General features: G+C 42.9%; 1 protein-coding gene across 2 annotated transcripts in view; it reads left to right on the top strand.

The window, feature by feature from the left end:
- The first annotated feature begins 568 nt into the window (after positions 1-568).
- Positions 569-12427, top strand: part of tmem245 (transmembrane protein 245) — a 34067-nt gene continuing 22208 nt past the window's right edge. The window contains exons 1-7 of one of the 2 annotated variants that reach the window (XM_061252691.1): positions 569-1251; positions 5050-5167; positions 6934-7032; positions 7679-7792; positions 8209-8373; positions 8942-9111; positions 10970-10993. In XM_061252691.1, coding sequence (XP_061108675.1) covers positions 640-1251; positions 5050-5167; positions 6934-7032; positions 7679-7792; positions 8209-8373; positions 8942-9111; positions 10970-10993 — 1302 coding nt within the window. In that variant the 5' untranslated portion in view covers positions 569-639. The remainder of the gene's footprint in view (positions 1252-5049; positions 5168-6933; positions 7033-7678; positions 7793-8208; positions 8374-8941; positions 9112-10969; positions 10994-12427) is intronic. The other variant, XM_061252699.1, reaches the window with a different exon arrangement.

The following is a 12427-nucleotide window of genomic DNA, read 5'->3' as shown; positions in this document are numbered from 1 at the left end:
CATTGGAATGTTCAATTAAGAGTAGAAAGAGTATCACCGTATGGAGCTCCTGTGGTGTTCAGCAGCTGCATAGGCCAACCGAGAGCAACCTTCCCTTCGGCATACAGACTCTTATTTTTTCAAATTGAACAATACTAAAACAGTAGCTAGGGCATGTTTTACAGAACGAAATATGTACCTTATTTGTCCTCTAGGTGTTAGCAGAGATCCGCCAGTGTTAAATATGTCCATTCAGCCATGTACAAGCGTTATTACTGTAAAAACGGAGAAAACACGACACGGTAATACAGTCTCTGTGACAGTTCTGAATGTTACCATGTCACAACGCACGAATGTGTTTACATACCACGTTTTGTGAAAATAATTCATTCGTTGAGATTCTCGACAAAAGTACAAACAAAAACAAGCTAAATTAAAGACCTATACGTACTCAGAATAAATTACCACAGGTCACGTGTGCATTTATGAAATAGTCAATCGGTGGAATACTACTGGGGTTCTCGCATTGAACTGTAATGGTTCGTCGCCATACTTCTGGATAAGAACTACGTGTCCCATAACGCTTTGCGTCATCCCTCGATTCTCAACCTCAGTGTGGTGGTGGTGGTGGTAACCACAGAAGCAGAGTAGTCTGTGAAAATGGCAGATGAAGGGGACACCGGGCAGGAGACGCCCATGGATCTAGCTTCATCACCAGATAGCCCGCAAAATGCCCGCCAACCTTTCGTGACTTTCAACGAGACCGTGCACCCGGCGGTGTCAGGCATGGTCAGCCAGCTGTTCGGTCAGCAACCGCTGACCCTCAAATTTGACAAAAACATTAAACAGGCCTTTTACAACACAGGGGCTATGATCTTCGTTGCTATATGCTGTGGAGCTGCCGTGTTGGTTTATTTCATCTTGGAGGCCTTTCTACGCCCGCTTCTTTGGGCCGTTCTTTGTGGCACTTTTCTACACCCTTTCAAATATTCTCTAGCTCGAATCGGTCGTTCATGGCTCAATGGCTTGCAAGATACTGGGACGCCGATAGTGTTGGGCACCTTGTTGCTTCCCGTGTGGTTCGTGAATTACGGTGTAGAGACGCTGGGGGCTTTAGTCATGGAACGTCTCAAGGTGCTGCTGGCGATCGGGGCAGGGGTTCCTCTCCTCTGTTTTGTGTACTACTTCTGGAGCGTTATTGGTATGCAGGTGATAATCGGACACGCCTGTGCTATCATTAGCTACACGCTGGATTACTTCAGTGCTATGTGGGTGAGTACCCGATTGTCACGCCCCCATTTCAGCAAAACAATGGTGTCTATTCAGGAACATAATATAGAAATATCTTCGAATGGTCTTATTACAAGAACGATATTGTTAGTCACCGAACGTTAAGAAGCATATATGTATAGATGTGTATATACTATTGAGTTGTTGACTTGCTTTGTTATCAGCAGTGCTGACAAAACGTTTTGGCTGTGTTATGACGTTAACACACCACAATGTCAGAAAATTCCAAAAGTTCGTGTTGTGGTACATGACGCTTTCTGGTATTACTTTACATACCTCGAAATGTAAACATTTCTAGCGCTTTAAGATTTCTCTAATGCAAACACTTTTGTGACGCATTGTGACTAACTGGAGGTTGTGAGAAAGTATTGAAGCTGAAGTGAAAGATATGTTAAGCGGAACTGGCTAAACTTCGAAAAGGAAGGGATTATTTCAGTCATTCGATCTAGGCCGTTCAGTTGACTAAAAATAGAAAGCGGAGATCACGCTCAACTGTTACTGTAAATTCCGTAATGAGCATAAAAAATAAAATAAATGACAGCTAGTTAACAGTTGCACGAGTCATGGCAACGAACAAAACGCATTCGATTATTTGACCACTTGAAAAGTAGGCCTAGGTTTTTTTGTTAGTTTATTTATGATCTTTTATTGTATTTTTTTTCGAAATACAAAATCTCACAAGAGTCATGCGACCTGTCTGCCTGTCATCATCGTGAAGTCGTTGATTCCTGTAACCCCATAAAATAATAATTTGTGATTCACAGAAAGCAAAATGTTATTTTATATCATATTAATTGCTTGTTTGTGTTGTTTATTTAGCTGAATAATTACTTATGTCTTGATGTTTTGTGATTGAAGGTTTCAATCATTTTAATTTCAAGGCCCCACTGACAGCTTCCTGAGCCCCCCCCTTTTTCAAAGTTTGGCTTAAACAACATGAATCCATGTTGGATCCATTCTTATGTCAACGGTTGAGGTGGGCCTTGGTGGTGCAATGGTGTGGGGAATAGTTTCTTGGAAAATATTAGGCTCCTTAATACAAATAGATCATCATTTAAATGCCACAGCCTATCTGAGTATTGTTGCTGACCATGTACATCCCTTCATGGCCACAATATACCCATCTTCTGAAAGCTATTTCCAGCATCATAATACACCATGTCACAAAGCATGTCATCTCAAATCACGTTCCACAACCAGATCTCAATCCAGTACTGCACCTTTGGGTTGTGGTTGAACGGGACACTCGTAGCATGGATGTACAGCTGACAATTTTGCAGATCTTATCAATATAGACCAGAATCGCTAAGGAATGTTTTCTGCACCTTCAAATCCATGCCATGAATAATTCAAGGTGGAGGGGAGGTCCTACCCAGGACTAGAAAAGTGTGCTTAATAAAGGGGTCACTGAGTATATTTGTGATTTCACACCTAGAACAAGAGAACAAGTTATGAACTGATTGGTCAACCGAAGCTGTGAGACTGTGAGGCAGTCAAAGTCGGCTTTATTGTCAATCCAATATATGTAGACATACAAAGGGCTGAAATTGCGTTTCCCTCTCATCCACGGTGAATAATAAATAAACAGCAAATGACAACATAACACGACAAAAACAATTCAAGATTAAAAAAACAAAACTATATATAAATAATAAATAGGCAGTGATGTAATGATAAAATTGCGGCGGATCGATATATCAAGCCTGTTGAAATTTAGACTATCGAGACTGAAGGAAATTGCAAGCATTCACCAAAATTGGTCACACTTCCATTTATTCAATTCTCAATAGTATGAAGTTTAGACAAATGTGCAATGTTTAATGCTCGGTGGGACATTTGACTTCTGGGAGGATAAAAGGTCAGTGATCATAGGAAACCCCTTCTAAAGTGGTTATAGAAATAAATGTTCTAATGTGATGCTGATTACCCGGTTTTATTAAATATTATTTTAAACTTAAAATGGCTCTACATTCATGCAAGTAATAGCCTCTTTCTATGTAATGAAGGATTGCAGTTCATTTGTGAATATTTTAATGTCACTTTGTAACATTTAATAATTCCTAACCAGCTCTGTTACAGAGCCATTCATATATCGGAGGTTCTATTACAGTATAATCAGTTTGAAGGTTTTTACAGTTTCTGATTAAATGGCCGTCTAATAGTTATAAGAATAAAAGACTCCTTGTGGAGGAGGGCACCTGGAGGAAGAGGATGTTGTAAATTGTGTGTCAAGCCATCACGTTGCTTGGCTGCATTGCACCTTGAAAGTAGGCTACACCTTCTCTCAGAAAATAGAGGTGTTTAAATGGTGTGTTTAATGGCTCTTAATAATGAGATGGCTTTGTTGGGCATTCCTTATAAGGACTTCTATACCTACCTCAGAGTCTCAATGATGTACACTCAGTGAGTTGACTTTATTAGGTATTTATTAGACTCGTTTTTTAGACGTATCTAAAGTCTTCTGCTGCTGTAGCCTATCCACTGAGAGGTTTGATGCATTGTGTCTTCATTGATGCTGTTCTGCATACCTCTGTTGTAATGTGTGGTTATTTGCATAACTGTCGCCTTCCTGTTAGCTTTGACCCATCTGGTCTCCTCGGACCTCTCTCGTTAACAAGACGTTTCTGTCTGCAGAACTGCTGCTCACTGGATGTTTTTCCACACCATTCTCTGCAAAGTCTAGAGGCTGTTATGCATGGAAATCCCAGGAGATCAGCAGTTTCTGAGATACTCAAACCACCCTGTCTGACACCAACAATCTTTCCACAGTCAAAATCACTTTTTATCCCCCTTCTGAGGGTTGATGTGAACATTCACTGAAGCTCCGGACCCGTATCTGCATGATTTTATGCATTGCACTGTTGCCACACAATCGGCTGATTTGATAATCACATTAGCTCTAGCTCCCCAATGGTGGCACTACACATTTTCCACCACTGTCTGAAGACTGATCTCTTCACACTGTACTGCTCTGCAGGAGTACTCTGGTCTATTGCTACTTGTTTCACCTGTGTGGGACTGTTGCAGCTGTATTTGTGTCTGCTATATTGTATTTACATTTGTATTATTTTGCTACTCTGGTTACTGGGCACATTTTTTTACTTACTTGGCCTATTTGCCATGTGTACCGGACTTAATGTTCCTGGGGTTGTTCTGATTCTTTGTGAATTGTATCTTATCCAACCTGTTCTGTAGTTTGTCGCAATGACCATGATGCGGCAAATGACACACTTTTTTGTACATAACTTTGGATAAAAACGTCTACTAAATAAAATGTAATGTCATGTAATAAACATTGTTAATTTGGTTTTGTAAATCTTAAACTGAGCTATGGTCAAAGTTGTGTTTGCCATCTTATTGCCTTTATTTTAAGCAGTTTCTTCATTTTGGAACACGTGTTGTGTGAATGGCAGTTAAAACTGTGAAAGTGTGTGGCTCCTTGCAGAACTGTGAAATTTTTTTTTTCCTGCTGTGACTTTGGTGTCGACTAGCTCTGAGTCGGGACTCAAACATTGTGTGCTTGAGTGTATGCTTTTTAGAAGGATAAATATCCCACATGCAGTGACATTTATTAGCTGCATGAGAAAGGCAACATATCCGGTGAGGTAGGATACTTGAAGACCTAATTTTTCAGAACATGTCTGTGCCATGCAGCCATTGAAGTCCACGTGAGAATTGAAGTGCTTGTGTCATATCCCTCCATTCATTTTCCACCTCTCACCTGGCGCCAGTGCTGACCTGTGATGTTCCTGCATTGTAAACGTATGCTCACTCCCCTAGGTTGGCACTCTCGTCCTGGGCTTTGTGCTGGCGGTGGCTTTCAAATGGACCCCCGGAATGGAGGGCTATCTGCGGGCTATGTCAGTGCCTGTGTGGATCGCACTTCTGTTCTACATGGGTGAGTGAGGGGGGTGGAGCGGTTCACCCATCCTCTTGGCCTGGTGCTATCTGACCACCATCAGCTCTACGTGATCATACTTGGACTAAGCAGAGTGTTGCTCACTCGCTGACTGACCACAGTGGCCATACACTGACCGCGCTCATAGCAACCGCACATTCACATTAACGTTTTACACTAACGTCTAGGCATTTGGCAGATGTTCTTATCCAGAGTGACTCAGAAGTGCGTTCAGGCAGGTTTAGGCAATGAACAGTGCTGATGCAAAGTCATCAGGGTCTCAACTGATAGCAGCTGTCAATACATAGACTGATCTTACACTATAATGTTCGATTTCAGAGTAAGTGCAAGAAGGCTTATCGAGAATAGCGTCATAACAAAGCAAAATCTAAAATGTTCACTAATAACAAAGTTCTCATGCTAAATACTAAAGAGTAAGGAGAAGCTGGAAATGGAGTCCAAGTAGCAAAAATAAAAAAATATGAAAGCCGCATTTTTTTATTTATGTCCTGCTAACAGAATGCATAAAAAGCTCAACTCTGGTAATCTGGTGGGAGCAACCTAAAAGCCTTACTTGCCCTAAATAACAGCATTTTTTCATTTATTTCCTCCAAAGATATTCTGAATGATTTTAGACTCTGGTTGTGCCGATACAGAACACAGACTGTGCCATATGGCAATAGCTCACAACATTACACAACAATCAGAAGCCCCCACACTCTAGCACGTCAGCCACCAGGGTTTAAAGTTCACTGGTCAAAATTCTGCAGGGGGAGCATTCTTTTTATGTACATCTACACCAGACATGATGTTAGAGACGTTAGTGAGCTTTAGCCTTTAGCCAAACCCTGCCAATTCCACGTGTGGGGGCCAGAGACCTCCTGGGATCAAAGGGCACACAGAGTATGAGGCCCCACAAGGGTCCTCTGATAATGGGCTACAGTATCGCTTAAGCACAAGATAACAGGAAAATGAGAGGTACTGGCCTTGTTGCCATTTTAAAAGATAACCTAAATATGGCCTAAATACTTGTGTAGTCTTATGTATACAATTGCTAAGTTGAGCCCTGAGTGTTCTGTGCAGTTCTTAACTTAGCAATTGTATACATAAGACTACACAAGTATTTATGGCCATATTAGGTTATCTTTTAAAATGGCAACAAGGCCAGTACCTCTCATTTTCCTGTTATCTTGTGCTTAAGCGATACTGTAGCCCATTATCAGAGGACCCTTGTGGGGCCTCATACTCTGTGTGCCCTTTGATCCCAGGAGGTCTCTGGCCCCCACACGTGGAATTGGCAGGGTTTGGCTAAAGGCTAAAGCTCACTAACGTCTCTAACATCATGTCTGGTGTAGATGTACATAAAAAGAATGCTCCCCCTGCAGAATTTTGACCAGTGAACCTTAAACCCTGGTGGCTGACGTGCTAGAGTGTGGGGGCTTCTGATTGTTGTGTAATGTTGTGAGCTATTGCCATATGGCACAGTCTGTGTTCTGTATCGGCACAACCAGAGTCTAAAATCATTCAGAATATCTTTGGAAGAAATAAATGAAAAAATGCTGTTATTTAGGGCAAGTAAGGCTTTTAGGTTACTCCCACCAGATTACCAGAGTTGAGCTTTTTATGAATTCTGTTAGCAGGACATAAATAAAAAAATGTGGCTTTCATATCTCCAGCTGGTGTCCTACATCCAAAATGATTTTGTGTCCCTTCCTGCACCTTCCCCTCCCTCCCTTCCCTCTCCTGCTCCCCTGCTCCCTTCACAGTATCTTTGACCGGGTCCTGGAGGGTTCCAGTCTTCGTGGTGGTGGCCAGTCTCCTCATCATCGGCTCCCTGCAGGAGAAACCGCAGGAGACGAGCCAGGGTGAGCTCAGCATCCAATCACTGTCTGCTTTCATAAGAGACATGTATGCACGGTCCTAAGGCCCAGTGCAGTCAAAATCATCATCGTGTTTTGAGATGAGTTGTTATTCTGGAAGTATCCACTACAGGGAGATTTAGTGTATTATGTTCCTGTTTATACATTTGTAAAAAGGTAAGTGTACATCTAGCCCGTACTGCTTAATGAACAGTGTAAATATAAAAAAGTTATTGTGAATTGCCTCAGTACTTCTCTACATAGGAAATGGTGGTGTACCATTTCTCTGGAGGCCACTATGCTGGTTTTTGCTCCTAATGATCCCATAATTAATTCTACTTTGCGATCATGTATTTGTATGCTTTCTTGTTTTGTGTCTTATTCATTCAGCAGAAAGCTACGGCACCGTGTTTCTTTGCCATTCATGTCACAGAGACAGGTAGTACTGTATGCTCCAGTAACCATAAATCCACACTGCCAACCTTTAAGACTCTGTGATTTCGCCCATCAATCAACCAATGAACAAAAAAACTAAGAAATGAACACTAGAGAGTATATAATACGCCCCCCTCTGCAGGCTTCAGTATATAGAGGTATTTAGATGCAGGGAATTGCAGAAGACTGAGTACTCCCTCCTGTCTCCACGTTGTAGGTGAGCTGTCAGGGCAGGTCCTCTCCTTCGCTGCCAACACCATCTACATGGCTATCTCCTGCAGCAACTTCAGACTGGGCCCGGAGCAGCAGGACTCCACAGCGCCATCTAATGGTGAGTTAGCAGAACTACACAATGACATCAGGTGGGAAAAAAGCATGGCCGCAAAAGACAATAGCTGTGATAGGAGCAGGTTTATTTTTTATATAAAAATACACATATTTATTAAGGGTAGTTAAACAAATCATTATACCACTTAAAATTGCTATACCACCAATTTTAACTTTTAAATGTGCATTTTAATGTGAGCATGTGAGCACTGCTCTTTTAAACCCAATTGTAAATGCATCAGTAAACTGTAATTGCAAGTTAACCCTTTAATGTCCACACAAAGAAAAAATAAATTGATGTGCTCTACCGAAGTCGAACAGAACGATAAAGGGTTTTTAAATCAGCGGTAGTGAGTGCGTATCGCTCCGTCCCTAAAACCTGTGTTCAGGCTGTGGAAACGCGTGCCCCCTTTTCCGCAGAGGCAGTTGACGCCCCTAGTGAGAGAACGCGACCGGAGTTTCGCAAGCTGCTGCACAAGGAGAAGGCGAGCGATATCTACTTCGTGCTGCTGGTGTGGGCCATCGTCCTGGTGCAGATCTGGCTCAACCTGTGGATCCTGAAGCTACTACCCATCCCCGTGGCTGGTATTGTGCTTGTAGTACACAAACCCCAAACAGACAAGAATATCTACTCCCTCACTAATGTATGCAAATGCATGCAAACAGACATGCACGCACTCACTCACACCTTTTTTCATTTGGTGGTTTGTTGTTCTTGTTTTTTGTAAAATGTTCTTTTATTTATTCTTTTTAATCAAATAATCAAATATTTATCAAATAGGCCCTGGTCCTTATCTTTGTTGTACTCTTAGCACTTGAAATTGTACTTCCCGCTAGGGTCTTTCAGCGCGCTTGTTCCTGGTGATGGGTATGCACTTTGCATGTTGTTGTACGTCGCTCTGGATAAGAGCGTCTGCCAAATGGCAAAAATGTAATGTACTGTAATGTTATGGATATACTCACACCTGACTATAGAGCATAGTAAACTTATAGGGAAAGTCTACATTAATTTGGTCTTGCCTGAAGACAGGGTGTAGCCACTCGCACGCCTCGCTTTGAAGAACACAAGTGTGCTCCTGCCAAATCGTGTTCAGGATGGTATCTCACACGCCTGTTCTTCAAAAAGTTTCAAACGGCTCTTTGCTGCTTACAGTCTGGATGCTGAAGAAGCTGGTGGTGCGATTCGGCCTCAAGGACTTCGCAGGGAGGACCCTGGCCTCATGGTGGGCCGTCATTGTCCAGTTCTACCGGGAGCGGCAGGAGGCCCTTCTGCCTGGGCCTATCAAAGGCCTGGCCCAGTTCCTGCACAGAGTGGACATCAAGGTAACGACTTTCGACCCTGTCAGCTCTGCCCCAGTCCCTTCTGTCCCGGGTTATTGAAATAAGGCTAAGACAGAATGTGACATGGCTCGCTTTTGGTTTCCAAAACCGAGTAACTCCATCTATTTAAATGGGATTGCATTCTTCTGGCCGGGCACCCATGAGCGGACATGCCACAGTGTGTCTTACCCGTGTGTGAACACTGCTGAGGGTTATGGTGGCCCCTGCACTGCAGCCTGACTCTGGCCCACAGTAACAGCCTGCTTATTCAGCCGCTTGGGTTCTGTCCGTCGGGTGGGAGGCTGACTGGTCTGCTTCACTGGGTAACAGGTAATAGTCTCTTGTATAGTCTCACCGATTAATTAATATCCAGGATCTGGTTTTTGAGCTATTATGGACAAAGACACCCTATATATACCTATTTATACCCATAGAAAGGCCTAGGAATCACAATGCATTTCTACAGTCATGCGTCTTGAAAAACAGTCATATGATCAAATGTAACGCGCAGGTCACATCCGTCTGTTAAGGGAGATGTAACGCGCAGGACACATCCGTCTGTTATGGGAGATGTAACACACAGGTCACATCTGTCTGTTAAGGGAGATGTAACGCGCAGGTCACATCCGTCTGTTAAGGGAAATGTAACATGCAGGTCACATCCGTCTGTTAAGGGAGATTTAACGCGCAGGTCACATCTGTCTGTTAAGGGAGATGTAATGTGCTGGTCGCATCTGCCCCCAAGTGGTTAATTGCAGATTATAGTCCTGGAACCAGTGACACTGGTTTACACCACTTTTCAGCCTGCTGTCCCAAATGCCGGATCTGTGATCGTGATTTGCAGTTATTGTTTGGTTCACGGTTTCGATTATGAAACCCCAGCTCTACGGTTGCCCCTCTTTTGTCTCACGGTTGCCCCACGGTTGCCCCATACCTGTCCCACAGGTTCTGGAATTGAGCACTGTTACACGTGCAGAATTTTTCACTAGCTCCTGAATGTGAATCCGGAGAAGCAATGAGATGCTGGTTCATGCACTGTGTAATACCCCCCAAATCACCCTCCCTCGGCAGCTTATCTGAATTGCACCGCTGTTCTGCACAAAGGAGTGTGAGGAGGTACAATATTATAGCACTGCATCAAAAATAGCTATACTAGTATATTGAGTCAGTAAATTATGTAGGGAGACTGCACAGTGAACGTGGCACTTTGATGGGAAGATGCCCCTTCTCTGACACAACCGAAAACGATCTCGGTTTCAATCAGTCGTATGCTCTTGATTTTGAAATGTGTTTTTTTTATTATGTTTCTGTTCAGATGGACTGAAATGACTGAAGTAAAAGTGCTGTTGCTTGCTTCTGCCTTTCGATGTGCAGAACAGTGGTTGTTGTCCACTCACACGTCTCTCCGTTCTGATTAATTTAGTTCTGCTTCTCTCTCTACCTCTTTATGGGCCGAGAAGCAGTCACAGGTTTACAATCGCTGGCTGAACCACAGGTTTTTCCTACGACGAGGTGCTGTCATTTTAAGAAAAGTTGACCAGCTTTGAATAATATATTCTTGTTTTTTTCCCTCCTCTTTCTCTACCCCTCAGACCATTACATTGTTAGCAAAAAAAACAAGAAACATTTATCTTTTTTTGAGGTTTTCTAGTTCATGTGTAGTTTGAGTACTTATGAGTTTTCACTCTTTCACACTCCAGATTACCCCTCCCTCCACTTCCCCTCCCACCTTTGTCTCCCACTCCCATACAAGCAGTCGGCCATCTTGTGTCCCGGAAAACGTGATGATTTGCTTCTTACTTGCACTCATGTTTGTTCTCTCCAATAATCCCCCGATGTCTTCTTGTCTTCCTCCCAAAAGCTGTGGCATTGGCTTAACAAGCAGGTAATGATCTGGTGCTTGTAGTCTGCAGTAACGGCGCAAGAGCGAGCGAATGAACGAGTGACAGTTTGCGCACCCACTAGAGGCTTTGAGTGAGGCTGCATCCATCCACTGTCATCTTCTTCACCCCTTCAGAACCGCTGCTAAAACCATGGGCTTTCCCGCTTCTTTTAGTTCGGCCAGCATTAGCGCTGCAAGCTATCGAAGGTTGTTCTTTCTCTCAGTCGAACCACTTTATTGATAACATCTCTTCCTCCTCCAAACCGTAATGTTCCGAGCAACAAAATCCTTCTTTTTTTGGACAAATCCGACGTTTAGGTCTTTGCTCTTTCACAGTTACACGGAAATGGTAGACGATCCTGCAATGCCTGCTGCTCATGCTCCCTTTTGTTTTTTACACAAATCTTTTCACTCTTTCTAGAACCTTCCATAGCTTCCGCCCTCTGTATGAAAGCTGGTTGGCTTTGTGCGGCTGAAATGCATGTGGCGATCGGATGCCTTTTTAGAGTGGAGTTTGGGTTGGGGAGGTTGGTGGCCAAGACACCGGACCCCTGGGTGACGAGCATTGTTCTTTGCTGTTTTCCTGTATTGAGTTTTGATTGGAGGAGGCCTCTCAGTGATGAAGGGCAGGGGGCCTCCCCCTTAACCCCTTTCCCAATGCATGACCGGGGGAAACAGCACTTTTGTTTTCACTTCATGTTGTACCGATTAATAACTTACTCTTAATGCTGTTGGCAGTGCAGAGAAAACCGTGTGAGCTTTTGTTTATGAGCTGTGTTTATGCCTAGGTAATGTTAAAATGGCTTGATAGTATATGCAAATCAGGTAAATAGGTTGTATCCATAAGTAGGTTTATAGTGACTTGAAATGGATATTGGGAAAGTAGGATATTGGATATTGTGTAAATCACTGTATAATAAATAGCCGTGAGTTTTATCTGCATGGGAAGCAGGCCCTTGTATAGTAAATTAGATAGTGTTAATGAATTATCCATATCTATCTGTCTGTCATATCTATCATTTTTTAGTTACCTTTTGAAGAGCTTTTATTGCTGGAATTGGTATTACAGGCACTCAGGAGTGAAAGATTCAGACAGCCTCTGTAGATGTTGCTCTGTTGCAGGATGGGAACAGTTTTAGAATGCAGAACATTTCACACTGTTAATTTTTACACATACAGGAAAACAGGAATTTCTGGGGCTGCTACTAATACTACCTGTGACATCCCCACCCTTGGTAACAACTGGTAATCCACTTACAGTGCTTAAAAACTGTCCATAACTAAAAGTGGGCATGCAAGTGGGACTTCAAGAGAGTTTGTGATGCTGCCAGTCATAGAGAAACCTGGGTTGTACAAGCAGTCTATCGCAAAAGACTGTCGTACATCTGAAGGATATAAACAGAAAGTAGAACATACAATTTCTCCTAATTTTGTCTA

This window comes from Conger conger, chromosome 1 (assembly GCF_963514075.1).
Source record: "Conger conger chromosome 1, fConCon1.1, whole genome shotgun sequence".
In the NCBI taxonomy this organism is placed as follows: Eukaryota; Metazoa; Chordata; class Actinopteri; order Anguilliformes; family Congridae; genus Conger; species Conger conger.
This window is presented reverse-complemented; position numbering and strand designations above follow the sequence as displayed.